We start from the raw sequence: 17,208 nt of genomic DNA on the forward strand, positions 1-17,208 counted from the left end.
TTTTGAACTTGCAAACTTTTTGAGCCCTGATGCAAAATCCTTAGTTGTTCTGAGACTCTATTATGGGATAATTTCAAGATCTTTGTTCATGATACCTGGTAGGAAACTGGTTTGAATTCTGTATGAATGAGGTCATTGTGCTGAAGGTGAAAGGGTTGTGGAGAGAACTTTAGTTACAAAAAGTGGTGTGAATTGCTTAAGGCTGGTTGGTCAGGAAAGGAATTATTTAATGGAAGGTTCACATTTTTGTTTTCTTTTTAATAATTCTTTTACATCCAGTTGTCCATGTTAACAATTCTGCATTTTGGGTATCTGCTATCAATAATAACTAGAGGCAGGCAAAACTCTGCGTTTCTCACAGACACAAGTAACCAACTTTGAACTTGGCACTCTATAATTTCACTTCACAAATTGTTTGCCTCAGAGTCACTGATATAAGCATCTTATATATTCCTCCCTTGACACATCATCAACAGCATTTGACATCCATTTTCCATGTTGGTATTAGTTAGATGGTTCAACTGGAACTGGTAAGCTGGAGAGCTGCATCAGGCTCCTGTCTGTTTCCGTTTGGTTTCTATGACTGAATGTCCTTCCTGACACTGACCATTTCATAGAATGTACTGGCTATCTTTCACGTGTCACTAGAATGAATGTCTTTAATGGATACCTTCTATGTGTCACCGGCACAGAGCCACGGACCATATTAGTGGTTGGTGCTGAGTCCCAACTAGACCTAGAGTGACATGGTGGAGCAGTGTAGTTGGCAGGGCCATTAGAGCAAAGAAACAGACCTGGAAGGACTGGCAGGGTTGTGGTAGCCAAATACTATTTCAGGTAGCTGGAAGGAATGCTAGGCAGCAGGTATACTTAGCCAGGGAGAACTAGAAAGGAAGAATTGAAACATGGGATGTGACTTTGGAAGAGATGCAAAGGCTTGACAGAAATGAAGCTAATACGTGCTGTGCTGGGTGTGCAATGTCAGTGTGCACATACGACAGGGTTTAAATGTCTTCAGAAAAAAATTGGGTAAAAGAGGCATCCGATGTATGGTGCAAAAGAAACAACTTTGCTGGTATGGTCATGTGATGTATATGGACAAGGACAACTGTGTAAAAAAAGTGTCAATTTCTAACTGTTGGGGGAACCTGTGGAAGAGGTCACCTTAGGAAGACATGGGATGTGGTGGTGAAATATGATCTTGGGATGTTGTGTGAATAGGAGGCAATGACAAGTGATTGAGACCTTTGGCAGTTTAGTGAAATTGTAGTTGTGACCAGTGCCAATTACATGTGAACTGTGCGCCTGTGCTGGTGACATGTAAAGAGCAATCGTACCAGTGACATTCTGTTTTTCACATTTGAGTCAATTCTTTTAAACTAAAATGTACTCTGTAGTCTGAAGCTGACTGGTACCAGAATTTAGAGAAATGTCAGACCTTACACTTTTGTTAATACACACTCCCAAGAGGGTCCCTCCCCTCAGTTAGGAAAAAAATGGAATGGTCTGGACTAACTTAAAAACATTGTTAAACACTCAAGTCAACGAGGATATGATATGGTATCAAAAAGTTTCTGGACTAGTTCTGTAGAGCACCAAAAGAGGGCAGCACATGGTTGTGTGTGTGATGAAATCTAGCACTGAGCTTCATGTGGCAATGCAATAAATGACTTTGCTGTGTTTACTTTGCAAGTTGTGAAATTTGTGTTTTTGTGATCATTTGCATGTTGTAGTCTGTGATTTTGTCATAGACAAGAAGTTGAAACAAAGAACCAATGTGAAATTTTGCATTAAACTCAAGAAGTCTGCTACAGAGACATTGAGCCTTCTTTGACAAGCTTATGGCATTGAGGCAGTGGGTCATACACATTGTTCCAAGTGGCATGGGTGCTTCAAAAGTGGAAGAACATCCCTGGAAGATGATGAGTGGTCTGGAAGACAGCTGCAAAGGGCATCATCTTGGGAAATGTGGTATTGTCCATCCAGAAATTCTCCTCAGTGTCAGATCATTGAGAGTTCTATTGCAACATTTTGAAGGGTTTAAGGGAGGACATCCGGGTTGATAGAGTGTGAAGAATTAGATTCTTCACAGTGGCAATGCACCTTGTCTCTCCTCATTCGTGAGTTTCTTGGCAAAAACAACTTGGTGTCACATCTGCCCTGTTTGCCAGATTTAGCAACTGCAGACTCCCAACTCTTCCCCAAGATGAAAATGAAACTTATAGGTTGCTGTTTTAACAACATTGTCAAGATCTTGAACAAATTACAAAAAGTCTTCAACTCACTTAAGGAAAATAACTTCCAGGCTGGATTCCAAAACCTGGGGTTGGTGACTGTTTCGAAAGAGATGATGTTGAAACATAAGTAAATAAGTTATTTTTTATTAAACATAACTAGGCTGGGAACTTTACAGTTACTAAACCTGTTAGACATAGTTGCTAAATCTCTCTTAAATCTTGTCCTGTCTTAATTCTTTTTGGCTATAGCTGGCTGTGAATTTTATTGGTGAATGTTACCAATTCGCTCAAAGATGCTTGAAATAACCTACTCATATTTAAATGAAAATTTCAGTGCAAATCTTGTTAATACATTCATGAAGATATGTGGTTTCATTATATAAAGAATTGAGTTACATTGTCTGGCATTATTTTACACAATATTTGAGCAATGCAAAGTTTTTGAAGTTTTTTCCCCATTCTACCAATTTGATTTTCTGAAATGCTTCACTATAGATGCAAACTGAATACCAGTTTCATGTTGCCAAGCAGTGAGTTTCAATTCAAAGTATTTTTGAAAGAAGACATAGAAAAATGTAGCAAAATGTAGCAAAATGCATGGCAAACATAAAAGCCACATGTGTGATTATGAATCAGGTATTTCTATTTACAAAATTGAAACATCATCATCATCGTTTAATGTCCGTTTTCTGTGCTAGCACGGATTGGACGGTTCGACCGGGGTCTGGGAAGCCAGGAGGCTGCACCAGCCTCCAGTCTGATCTAGCAGTGTTTCTACAGCTGGATGCCCTTCCTAACGCCAACCACTCCGTGAGTGTAGTGGGTGCTTTTAACGTGCCACTGGCACAGGTGCCAGGGGAGGCTGGCAGCGGCCTCGATTGGTTGGTGCTTTTTATGTGCCACTGGTATGAAAGCCAATCAAGGCGGCACTGGCATCGGCCACGTTCGGATGTCCATTTGATATTTATTTTGATGTTGATGTACTTGACTCAATAGGTCTCCTCAAGCACAGCAGGTCACCCTACAATCCAAGGTCAGCACAGCAGGTCGTTCTGCAATCCAAGGAACTTTGGATGGGCTGAGGCTATGCGAAACTGGTGCAGGAAGCAGCCATGAACTCACATTATTTGTCGGGTCTTTGCAGTCACAGCATATCTCTAGAGATCTCGGTCTTTTCTCATTGCCTCTCAATTCTAACAAAATTTCCTATACCAATAAAAAAATATTGTACTTGAATATAGTAAGAATTTAAAAGCTATTTTCCCTAGTTATTTTTAGTAAAATATTAGATCTAGCCAAAGTCTTTCCAAGTAATTGAAACCATTAAATTATTTCTTTTACATTTTCCTTTGAAGTGATTACTTTAGAAATGAATTGTTATTCAGAACATAAGCAAAGAGGAGAAAAAGAAATAGTTTGAGATTTCTCACATGCTTGGAAGAAAGTTTGAAATCTGAGCATTTTTAGGAATTGTGTGTGTGTGTGTGTGTGTGTGTGTGTGTGTGTGTGTGTAAATTTGATTTATAAATATTTGTGTTCATATTTACCTCAGTTTTATTTTTTATTTGCCTGTAGGTTGTGTGAGAAATTTTGATTAATTTGTATTGTGAATCATTATTATATGTCTGTCTGTGTATTTATGTATGCTTGTGAGTTTATTTCATTTAGTTGATGGCATCTGTTTCGTTCCCCAGTTTTCTTCAATGACAAAATTCCAGTATTTCATTTCATTTTACCTTTGTTACACCTGTTTCGTTTTGTTTTGCCTTCATGGTCCTCCTGATTTATGTGCATTAAGTTTGACTGATAGGCAATCCAGTAATTTGCCCAATTCTTTTATGTTAAAATTTTGTCATTATAACTCTTTGAATATTAGCAAATAACCTATTTTCTATACTGATGTTTAGATAAAATTTAAATAATTTTATATTTGTATTTATCTCTAATTAGTTTTGCTTTGTGACAAAAATTATGAAATAAATTTGGTTAAGAATCCTTTGTTAAATTGTGTACCAAAAACCACATATGTTCTTTATCATCATCATTATTTCACATCTTCTCTCCATGCTGGCATCGGTTGGATGGTTTGACATGGAGCTGGCCAGACTCTGTCTGTTATGACAGTTTTTGTGGCTGGGTGCCTTTCCTAATGCCAACCACTTGGCAGAGTGTGCTGGGGGCTTTTTATCCGCCACCAGCATCGGTGTGTTAACACAGCACTGGCACACGTGCCTTTTATGTGGCACCACCACCTGTAAAAGACAATCCTGTATGTGTGGAAGACAGCAGTTTTACTTAGCTTGACATGTCTCATCAAGTTCAGCAAATCGCCATTCTGATTGATAAAAAAAGTTGTTTTATGGAACCAGTTGAAATTCTCAATTATTTTAGAACTTAATTGAAACTCATTAGGGGTGTAATTTGGTTAACACTATAACAACTAAAGGAATAATGTAATTCTAAAGAAAAGACTAGATGGTCATAGTTGGTAAGTTTTTGATCTTGACTCGGTTCACTTCTGGCTCGCTTCATCATCATCGTTTAGCGTCTGCTTTCTATGATGGCTTGGCTTTAAATAACAACTTACGTATTCATTTTTGCAGAGGTAAACCATTCTATTTTATACTAATGAAAGTTAAATGTTTTTGGATATGGACAAAGTAACTGTCCCTGCTTGGAACTAATTCTCTGTTAGATTTCTTATAGTATGATGAAAGTATATTTATATCTATAAAATTCTCACATTGTGTTTAATTCTGTGGCAGCTGACTTCCTTTATAGCAATAGTTCTCAAAATGATAACCATCCTCTCCTTTCTACCACTTTGTTAATGAAAAATAGCTTTGAATCTATAGAATACCTTAGGAATTGAAAAATACCTTAGGAATGAGAACTCAGGTTCAAAATTTCCCCAAGACACCTGATGAAGGCTGGCGGGTATATCAGCCGAAACATTGTGTTAACAACAAACAAGATGAGGACAAATATCCATCAAATGTAAATAATACTTCATCTCTTAAATAAAGAACTGTATTAGTCTCTCTTTGTCAACCATTTTATGGAGTTTACTGAGTGTTTTATCACAGCACACACACACACACACACACACACACACATGTGTATGCTTTTACATGCACATATATGCAATGGGCCTCCACTCAGTTTCCACTCACAAAGTACTGGTCAAATTGGAGCAATTGTAGAAAATACTTGTCCAAATTTCTTTGAAGTTGAATCAAATAGAAAACCACAAATTTCTTAATCATCCCAGAGACATACCTGATTATAGGAATAATTATAATCCCATCTGTAATTTAGGAGATCTCTCAGCTGAACCTAAATGCCAAATGTTATGTGTGTCCTTGTTTCTTTGCAGGTTATTTTGATTTGCTTGAACTTATCATAAACTGCCGAACAATAAAGAAAAACGAATTACATATAATCGACAATAATATGAGAACAGCTTTTGATTTACTTGGATTTTGTAGAAATAGTGAATTCCATGAGCGAACACAGAATGTAAGTATTTCTTGGGCAACATTACTGGCAACAGTAACCAGAGTTATTGTTGCACACACACACACACACACATCGTTCTCCCTTTATATAGAATGTCTTGATGGAACACATTATGTTTTGCATTCGTGTTTCGATTCTGGAAACAAAATAAAATGGGTTGATGTACTCTTAACACACCTTGATCGTTGTCGATGGAGACCTGGGGGTGCAGTCTTCTTTGTGATCTATCAGACTATATGATCATCTGACATATGGCACCCATTGCATCTGTACAGCCACTAAGAAAAGGAGTGGTCCCAAGACAGTGTCCTCTGGAACACCGTTCACTATTTGTGTTTTCATTGAGGTGGCTCCATTGGCCACTACTGCCTGACTTCTATCTTTCAGAAAGTCATGTAACCACTCTAAAAGTTTTCCAGCTATGTCGAGATCACGCAGTTTGTGGCATATCATACCATGATCTACTTTATCAATGTGTGTGTGTGTGTGTATATATATATATATATATATATATATATATATATATATATATATATATGTACTAGCAGAGATACCCTGCGTTGCCCGTGTTACATGCACTTGAAGAATTAGACTTTTCTGTTATATTTTCTGTAATGAACTGGAATATCTATGTTTCAAATTTCATAAAAATTGCAGATGAGGGTTATTTCCCTCTTTACACACCCTAAAAAAATTGTAATCGTGCCACATGTATCCCATACTACTGATTTTTATGCGCATATTCCAAAATTCCAGTCTTATTAAACCTGTTAAAAAGATTTTGCTCCTGAAAAATGGTCATGGAGCTCTAAAATGTGAGAGTTAAGGCCCCTGTTGGGGGTGGGCATCCTAATGTCAACCAGAGAAGTTGAATTGTTGAGAATCTTTTTAACTTGGGTCTTATATCTATATTGTCTGAATTTCTTTGAAATAGGAAATATATGTTCACTGGGTTTGTAAAAGAGAGCAAAGCTACAGGAAACCAAGACAAATGATCACAATAAGCAGTCAGCTACCCCACCCTAGTCGTTACCACTCCCAATGTAGGGTTCCTCACCATCCAGGTGACAGGCACAGCTGTAAGATGCATTACGAATCTATAGCAATTGGAAGGGCGTGACCCAACTGAAATCAACATTAACGACTGTGTGACATGAGGGCTAAGGAGAAATTAAAGTGTCACCTCTGGAGTTTGCAAATGACCACTATACTGATACGTAACTGGACAGAATAAATTTACAATCTATAAATGTCTTTGAATAACCAGTCACTCATCTGTAATATATATATATATATATATATACATACACACACATACACGCACATGCACACAAATGTATATGACTGTAATAATGCTCCAATTTATTTATTTTTCTTACATTTTAGATTCTGCTTTTGGCATTGATGCAAGGTAAGATTCCTGTTTCACATGTATTTTGACCCTTAACGAAGATGGCAAGTTTTCCACAAATCAAAAATTTTAATGATGGTTTGGATAATTGCTTTTAGCAACTGGAGAATATGTCTTGTAATTCTCTAAAAGTTCAAGTGTGAAATTGTAATGGGAAATCTGCTGAAACCACCAGAAACAACCTCCCTTTCCAAGAGTGTTCCTTCCAAATGTTACAACTGGGGACTGAATATAAATTTATGCAGGTGTTACTGCATGCATTATGCCTGTATCTATCTATCTATCTATCTATCTATCTATCTATCTATCTATGTGTGTATATGTATATATCATCATCATCATTGTTTAACATACGCTTTCCATGCTGGCATGAGTTGGACGGTTTGGCTACTCCAAGGGTTCTCTTGTTTTTCAAAAAAATTGTCTGGATTTCTTTTCATCATTGTCCAGTGAGAGAGAGTGTGTATGTATTTTTGTGTGTGTGTGTGTGTGGGGGGGGCTGTGAATGGAAAAAGAGAAGGAAAGAAAGAAGAAAAAACTGTGTTCACATCTTCGCAGCTGGTCAGTTCTTTCAATAGAAAGTGATTCGTCATCATCATCATCATCATTGTTTAACATCCCCTTTCCATGCTAGCATGGGTCGCATGATTTGACTGAGGCTTGGCAAATCAGATGGCTGCACCAGACTCCAATCTTGATCTGGCAGAGTTTCTACAGCTGGATGCCCTTCCTAATGCCAACCACTCCGAGAGTGTAGTGGGTGCGTTTTTGTGCGCTATATGATCCGTAATTTACATGGGAGATAACCGTAAGTAAAGACTGGGAGGGTGTTAAGCCTTTAGAAGTGTTCATGGGAGACATCTGATAGAGGTCAGAGGATAGGGACTTCCGGTACAGGTGATGGGGGTGGGAGAGTGGGTGCACCACGAAATAACAAAAAGTCTAACACTGGTGTCAGGGAAAATCATGATAATAGCGAGATGGAATTGGGCATTTGAAACTCTTAACTAGAGCTATAACCAAGAGATTTTGGTCAGCCAATCTGTGACAAAATTAGATAAAAAAAAATGAATAAGTGACGATAATAAATGCATGTGAAAGAGAGAGAACTGGATTGAGTGAAGGTATCATAGATTTGTTTTTCTTTTTATTATACATATACATATATATACACATACATATATATATATATATACATATATATATATATATACATATATATATATATATATACACTTACATATACACCTACATATATACTACCCACACACCTATATATATATATACACATACATATATATACAGATACATATATACATATATAATCATACACATGTACATATATAAACATATATAGACTAATTCACATAAACCAAAGAGGAAAACTCGAAACAGATTATTAGCTTAACGCTCGGGAAGTGACAAGTCTTTAATGTACACATTTTTTTTTTCTCTCTGCCCTAAGGCACAATTCCTAACACGCCAGCTCAAGTTTACTCGTCCTGTCGAAAGATGCCTTTTTGTGACGTCCTGCTTTTGTTATTATTATTATCATTATTGTTTTTACGTATTATCGTATTCATTTTCGTGTTAAATCGTCCATTTTTCCGTCTTTGTTTTGTGTTACATTCAAAGCTTTCTTCCAAGGAATCTAATCTAGTCAAAGATAAACCTCTGTACTTTTTCCAAGGAATCTAATTAGTCAAGATAAACCTCTGTACATGGCTTTCGTGACCGAGAAAGACTGTGACAGGGTACCCCGATCCCTTATTGGTGGTAATGAGGAAAATAGGGATCGATGAATGGTTAGTGGGAGCTGTGCAAGCCATGTACAGGGAGGGTCAGTAAGGTGAGGGTTGGCAATGAGTACACTGAAGAATTCCATGTAGATGTAGGGGTCCACCAAGGTTCAGTCCTCAGCCCCCTCCCATTTATCATAGTTCTCCAGGTAATAACAGAGGAATTCATGACACGATGCCCCTGGGAGCTCTTCTATGCTGATGACATCACTCTAATTGCTGAGTCACTATCAGAACTAGAGAAGTTTCAGGTGTGGAAACAAGGATTAGAATCGAGGGCCTTAGAGTTAACCTAACTAAAACCAAAGTCGTAATCAGTAGGAAGGTAGACAAATCACAAATGCCTTCAGGTAGATGGCCCTGCTCGATCTGTAGAAAAGGTGTAGGTAGAAACTCTATAAGATGCACCAAGTGTAAGCTATGGGCACATAAGAGGTGCAGCAATATCAAAGGAAGGCTAACTAGGAAGATGGTTTTTGTATGTGGCAGATGCTCAGGAGCAATAAACACTGAAAATATGCAGAGAACAACTTCTGCCACATTCCAGGGAGAAAAACTAGAAGTAGTTGATAGCTTCCGTTACCTAGGTGACCAAGTCAGCAGCCGGGGTGGATGCTCTGAAAGTGTAGCTGCTAGAATAAGAATAGCCTGGGAAAAGTTCAGAGAGCTCTTACCTCTGCTGGTGACAATGGGCCTCTTGCTCAGAGTAAAAGGTAGACTGGATGACGCATGTGTACGAACAGCCATGGCAGTGAAACATGGGCTGTGACTGCTGAGGACATGCGTAAGCTCACAAGGAATGAAGCCTGTATGCTCCGGTGGATGTGTAATGTCAGTGTTCATACTCGACAGAGTGTAAGTACCTTGTGAGAAATGTTGGACCTAAGAAGCATCAGATGTGGTGTGCAAGAGAGATGACTGTGCTAATATAGTCATGTGGCGAGAATGGATGAAGATAGCTGTGTGAAAAAGTGCCACACCCTAGTGGTTGAGGGAACCTGTGGAAGAGGTAGACCCAGGAAAACCTGGGATGAAGTGGTGAAGCACGACCTTCGAACTTTAGGCCTCATGAAGGAAATGACTAGTGACCGAAACTTTTGGAAATATGCCGTCTGAGAAGACCCGGCAAGCCAAATGAGACCATAATCTCGTGGCCTATGCCAGGGGCGTAACCAGCCCACTTATGTGTACCTTTTCCTTCTTTGGACACTAAAACTCTGCTTGTGAACACCTGTTGAGGCAAGTGAAATCAAAATCAAATTCGATGACTGGCGTCCGTGCTAGCGTGGTGCAAAGAGCACCATACAAGTGTGATCGTTGACAAAACGGCCAACCGGCTTCTGTGCCAGTGGCACATGAAAAGGGCACCTTTCGAGTGTGATCATTACCAGCATCACCTTACTGGCACTCAAGCCCCATGCTAGTAGGCTGTTAAGAGCACCATCCGAGCATGATTGTTGTCAGAGAGGCTATCAGGCCTCTGTGCCAGTGGCATGTAAAAGACACCATTCAAGTGTGATCGTTACCAGCATCGCCTTACTGGCACCTGTGCTAGTGGCATGTGTAAAAGATTTGAGCGAGGTTGATGCCAGTACTGCCTGACTGGCCCCTGTGCTGGTGGTATGTAAAAGTGCCCACTACACTCTTGGAGTGGCTGGCATTAGGAAGGGCATCCAGCTGTAGGAACTCTGCCAGATCAAGATTAAAACCTGGTGCAGCCATCTGGTTCACCACCCCTCATTCAAACCGTCCAACCCATGCTAGCATGGAAAGCGGACGTTAAACGATGATGATGATATATGTGTGTGTCAGCTTCATCATTGTCTTTCAACGATTGCTTTCCCTTCTGGCATGGGTTGGATGGTTTAACTGAGAACTGGCAAGCCGGGAGATTGCATCAGGCTCCAGTTTGATTTGGCAAGGTTTCCTAATGCCAACCGCTGCAAGAGTGTAGTGGTTGCTTTTTACCTGCCCCTGGCACGGGGAGCCAGGCAAGCACTGGCATCAGTCAATCTTGAATGGTACTTTTTACGTACCACCAGCATGGGTGCCCATCAGGCAGCAGCACTGACTTCAGCCATGATTGAATGGTGCTTTTTACGTGCTACTGGCATGGGCATTGGCCATGACCACAATTTCACTCGGTTCAACAGGTCTTCACAAGCACAGCATACCACCCAACCATTGAAGGGTTCTTTTAAATGGGCCGGTTATGCGATAATGGCATTGGACATGTCTGTGATCTCACTTGGCTTGCTGAATCTTCTCAAGCATGGCATATCTCCAAAGGTCCTAGACACCTGTGAGGCCTAACATTCAAAGGTCATGCTTCACCACCTCATCCTGTGTTCTCCTGGATGTCCCCCTTCCACTTTTAGGGTTTGACACTTCTTCACACGGCTGTCCTCATCCATACACATCACATGACCATACCAGCGCAGTCGTCTCTCTTGCACACCACACCTGATGCTTCTTATGTCCAACTTTTCTCAGGGTGCTTACACTCTGTTATGTCTGCACACTGACATTATACATCCAACAGAGCATAGCTGTTCGCACGCAGGCATCATAAAGTCTAACTTTCACACTTTCACTTTGTTACCAACAGAAGTAGGAGCTCTCTGAACTTTGCCCAGACTATTCTTAGCTACCCCCTCAAAGCATCCACCCCTGCTACTGACTTGTTCACCCAGGTTACAGAAGCTACCAACTACTTGTAGTTTTCCTCCTTGGCATATGAAGGAATGTTTTCTGTACATTTATATTGATATATATATATATATGTAATTATGGGGATAAGGAAAAGCTGGAAACTTTCAGATGAAGAATTTATGTGTATAAATATATATATATATATATATTTACATAAATAGGTTCAACTTACACATAGTACAGATGACAGAGAAAATTAATGGGGTGGAAGAAAGATATGAGTCCAGCATTTGTTTCTGGGGACTTGGCAATTCATAATAATGTTGGTAGATTTAGTCCGTCACAAAATATGGCCTTATGGATGCATTTAACACAGGATGCAATGGTGCCTCCATCATCAGGGTAGAAATCTTACATTTCTGATCTTAATGCAGAGAAGTTAAAAGATGGAATGATTAATTGTGGAGAGTTAAGTGTATTAGAGTGGAGATTGGGAAGTATTAAGACAGGGAATGGTGAGAAGAATAAAGATAGCTCAAGAAGAGTGAGAGATTAATGAGTCTAGTAGAGGGAGTAGGAGAGCCTAGTGTGTAGTAGAGGTGGTGAGTAGGTAGGTGAAAAGAAGAATGTGGTAGTCTATTGTGTTGAGTGAAACTTTAGGCAAGAAAGCTATAGAATTATTGGTTTAGATGGTGGGAAAAGGAATGGCAATGATTTCAAGGAAGTAAGGTGTCTAGTTCAGTGGTATCGGGAGTTTACTAAGGTATGTAGAAAGGTATTAGAGAAGATAGAGGGTGGGGGAGATAGCAGTGGTTTTAGGATATTAAAGAAAAATTTGGATAGAGATTTAACTTGGAGGGAGAAGGTGATGCAAACCATAGGATCTCCTGCTTCTTGCCCTTAAAATGTTTAGAGAGTGTGGTTATAGTGGGTGGATCTAAATAGGGAGGCTTATAGCTATTATAGGTTTTAGGTGGCCAGTGGGTCTGTTGAGTGTGATGCATATAAGGTTTTTAAGTATTGATGGGTTAATATTGAGTGGAAGAAAGGTCTATGGATTCAGGGTTAGTATTGGGAAAGATGTGTAATTTTTGTTTTAAGCTTAGTATTGGGGATATTGGGGCTTGACTGTTAAAAATTTCTTAATTAGCAGATAAGTTGAAGATTCTGATAGAAATGCCTGTGACTATGCTGTTAATGTTAAGTTTAGGGTGAGTTGATTGGATATTGATATATTGTAAAGATTGATTGGGTTTATGGAAAAGGTGGTATAGATTTGTATTCAAGTCCAGAGTAACATCTAAGAAATTGGCCACCTTAGTGTCATTTTTGAATGAGATACTCAGGTTGTAGTTTTTCAAAATTTTATGTAGGTCTTTCTTAGTGTGTTCCAGAGAAGGCTGTGATAATTCAGTTTCTGTAATGAGTGCAACATCCCTGTAGAGCCCTCTGGAAAGGTTGGGCAACTAGGTCAGTAACCTGGGCTGAGTCAGCTCTGTCTATGGTTATATTGAAGAAATCAGTAGAGGCATGGTGGGTCTAGTAATTATCTTTAACCTTTTCGTTACTGTATTTCTGACCAAAATACACCCCTCATGAGTTTCAATTAAATTCTAAAATAATCATGAATTTAGACTAGTTTCATTAAACAACTAACTTTTTTTATTTATCAACATATTAATGTGATTTTTGGAACACAATTGAAGGGTTCTTAATTCTGTTGCATAACTTTTGCCTCAAAGCAACTCTAATTACAGGTAAATACAGGTAAACTGAGCAAAATATAAAAATATTAAAATTTCGTTTAAGCATCACCATAGAAAATGAGTCATCAGCTAATATTCAATTGGGTATGCTACAAAATTTTAATATAGAAGAATTGTGCACATCACTAGAATATCAGTTGAATTTAATGCACATAAGAACAGGTAAAGGTAAAATCAACTCAAATACCGGAATTTATTTTTGAAGAAAACTAAAAAATTAAATACATCAACTAAATGAGATATACTCAAATACGTCCATGAATACACAAGAACATATATGATAAAGATTTACAATAGAAATTAAATCAAAACTTGTCACTCCTCTTACAGGCAAATTAAAATCACAAGTAAATAAATTTGAAAAATATTTATACAATCTTTTCATACATATATACAAATAATATTCACACAATATTTCTATAATCGAGACTTGTAAAACATCCCCCTCTACATACTGCAACCTTGCAGAATGCACATTGGAAGGATGTTTCAACTGGCCGTCCACTAGGAGTTTTCCTTTGTTGTTGTAGACATTCACAGCACTGCCTGTTTTGACCCCCAATTTTTTCTAACTTATAGGGATTGGCTGAATTCAGAGGAATATCTCTTTGGCAGCTTTTACTTTTCCTTCCTGCAGTTATTTTTGGGGAGGAATAACCTGCCCTCAACTGCATTTCTACATCTGTTCAGAACTGCAGATGGTAGTACCACTTGCGAACCCTTCTTGATTTGGTATATAATATAAATGCATTTACAATGGTCATGTTTACTATACCAAACCAGGTATTGCCACCATTTATTACCCGGTCTACCAACCGGATATTAACTCATCATCTGGTTCAGCCGATCCACACCTCCCATGTACCTGTTATAATCGACGTTCACAGACATTTCCATCTACACATGATTGTGCACTGATAGACAGAAAATTTATCTGCCTCTTATCTCCGTGGTTACTAGCAGATTTCCTTTCTGCTTTTGCATTATTTCACCTCCTTTTTTAAAATTTTGCTATTTTTATATCCAACGGCAGCCCTTTTCTACTAGCAATAATGTAGCATACGTATATGTTGTCACGGCTTCTAAATCCACTGTAAGTTTGACCAAACTAAGAAAATTGGTCAAAAAATAATATACAGCCCTGGTTATGGTATGAAAGTGATAAATTCCCGGACACATCGTACCCTAGGCCATGCTGACTAACATAATTCTCTTTTCCCAGTATAAACACTGAACCCACAGTAGTACCCAGTATTTGCTTTGCAAATTTTCCAAACATTGATCCCCCACTTTGTGGGCATATACTGTTGGAAGCGTGCCCTTCCTTTATACCCCACCATGCCCTCATCGATGGATAAGTATGTCAGGGTTGTAAAGTGTTTTATATACATTTTGAACACTGTTGATGAGGGGTCCTATTTTAAATAAGGAATCAAAGTTTGGTTCTCCACATACTGGGGTACTGCTAGTGTCTCTCACATGTAAATACTGGTTTAGTTTCACAAATCGTATTCATGACATGATACTAGAAACTTACCTCCAAAAGGTTCCTGATTGCTCCAGTAATTTGTAATTCTGGCTAATTGTCTTATATCCATAATAGTATTTATGGCAAAAAATGCCTGTATTTCTTCTATGGTGTAGGAAACCATAAATTATCTTTTTTTCCAGTTTATTTATATTCTGTGTAATGGTTTGTTTCTGCAGTGATAGCTTCAAACAAGCTTACTGGAAAAGATAAGAAAAAATGTCTAACAGTTTCACTTCCTGAGAAAGACTATGAGTAGACACTGTCTCTTCAGAAAAATTGTTAATAAAAATATTTAAAAACTCTTTACTCCATTCTGGTATAAAATTGTCCTCGCTGCCGCTTCAGTTTCAGAATTGCTGCTTTCAGTTTTGGATACAGAAATATCCGATTCATTCTGAAACACCAAGTCACTCATTCTTTTTCTTGATATCTCCATATCTTCCATTGAAAAACCCTCAAATTCGGAATCACTGCTTGATAGCATGAAACTCCTATCCATTTTCAAAATTGCAAAAAATTGATGTAGAAAAACTGTGGAAAAAATTCTTCCAAAATTCACTGAGTTCAGATATCCTGTCAAACAATGTGGGTTACTGTAACTCAACTATTTACAAAGTGAAATCATGTGTTTCCATGAATGTACTGATGAGATTTGTGTTCAAATTCACATTTAAATAGCAATGGGTACATTTGGCCAGCTACAGCTGGGTTGATCATTTGAACCAAAAGATTTTTTTGGTTGGCTATGGCTGGGTTGGTATCAAAAGGGTTAAAACGAATTTCGAGTTTTCCGAGCTGGGCTCTGAATGTCAAAATGAAGAAATGGATGCATACTTTCAAGTGAAAATTAAGGTTTTATTTAAGAGAATTGGTGATATTGAAAAATAATAATTTGAGATGTCAGACTGAAGGAAATGGGCAGAGAGAGAGTGGAAACTAAGTGATGATGTCACCAGAAGAGTTCCAAAGTGGAAGCTTAACATTGGTCCTTACTTAGGACAAATTAGTAAATGCATCTTTGACTGAATTCTACCCCTAGTGGAATTGGTTGGTGCAAATAATTATCCACTTTCGGTTGTGTTCTGTTCTTTAGTATTTTGGTCAACTTTGATTTTCCTTATTTTATTTGTTTCAGTCATTGCACAGTGGCCATACTGGAGTACCATCTTGAAGGGTTTTAGCCAAAACAAATCTAACCCAGTACTCTTTTTCTTTATGTCTGGTGGTTATTCTATTGGTCTCTTTTGCTGAACTGCTAATTTGCTGGAATAAAAACAAACCAACTGTGGTTATCAGGTTATCAGCTATGTGTTTGTGTGTGTGTGGGGGGGGGGGACAAACATAAAAGATATGTACACACAGAGAGAGGCACATATACACAGACATATGCATGCACACGTGCACACACATGGACACTAGAAAACACATACACATGGTAACACGCACACACAGTCACACACTCATATACATGCAAATAATCACACACACCTACCATATTCTACACACATACAAGCAACAAGCAGACAGACTAACAATGCCTCCATAATGGACCAAGAGAGAAGTCATTGCAAACGTTGCCAATGTAAGAACTTTCACAAAAGCAAAACAAATGGCTGACTGTTTAATCAACAAATTAAACAAATGATTGATTAGTTTCTTGGATAGATATTTAACCAATTCATCATCATCATCATCATCGTTTAACGTCCGCTTTCCATGCTAGCATGGGTTGGACGATTTTGACTGAGGACTGGTGAACCAGATGGCTGCACCAGGCTCCAATCTTGATCTGGCAGAGTTTCTACAGCTGGATGCCCTTCCTAATGCCAACCACTCTGTGAGTGTAGTGGGTGCTTTTACGTATCACCGGCATGAGGGCCAGTAAGGCGACGCTGGTAATGATCACGCTCGAATGGTGCCTTTTATGTGCCACTGGCATGAGGGCCAGTAAGGCGACGCTGGTAATGATCACGCTCGAATGGTGCCTTTTATGTGCCACTGGCATGAGGGCCAGTAAGGCGACGCTGGTAATGATCACGCTCGAATGGTGCCTTTTATGTGCCACTGGCATGAGGGCCAGTAAGGCGACGCTAGTAATGATCACGCTCGAATGGTGCCTTTTATGTGTCACTGGCACGGAAGCCAGTAATAAAAGAGTGGAATCGAACCAGTGCAATGGCTCTCCCCAGACACAACAAAACTTTATAATTTGTTTTAAAAAAAAGGTTCTCTATCATATTTTAGCTTCTCAACACCTGACATAGGGCTACCTTTCCCCTCTCAAATCTTACCC

The 17,208-nt window shown here is 38.7% G+C and overlaps 1 protein-coding gene and 1 long non-coding RNA gene across 2 annotated transcripts in view; one reads left to right on the plus strand and one right to left on the minus strand.

The window, feature by feature from the left end:
* LOC115223722 overlaps positions 1-17,208 on the plus strand; it is a 78,694-nt gene that overhangs the window by 59,814 nt on the left and 1,672 nt on the right. Inside the window, exons 15-16 of the mRNA XM_036512514.1 lie at positions 5,614-5,756; positions 7,143-7,167. Of these exons, the coding sequence (XP_036368407.1) occupies positions 5,614-5,756; positions 7,143-7,167 (168 nt within the window). The remainder of the gene's footprint in view (positions 1-5,613; positions 5,757-7,142; positions 7,168-17,208) is intronic.
* On the minus strand, positions 83-15,303 carry LOC118767638. The gene is made up of 3 exons (XR_005003554.1): positions 14,918-15,303; positions 7,270-7,281; positions 83-95 (listed from the first exon to the last, which is right to left on the minus strand). It is a non-coding gene; the product is annotated as an uncharacterized LOC118767638 (long non-coding RNA).

This window comes from Octopus sinensis, linkage group LG23 (assembly GCF_006345805.1).
Source record: "Octopus sinensis linkage group LG23, ASM634580v1, whole genome shotgun sequence".
NCBI classification, from domain to species: domain Eukaryota; kingdom Metazoa; phylum Mollusca; class Cephalopoda; order Octopoda; family Octopodidae; genus Octopus; species Octopus sinensis.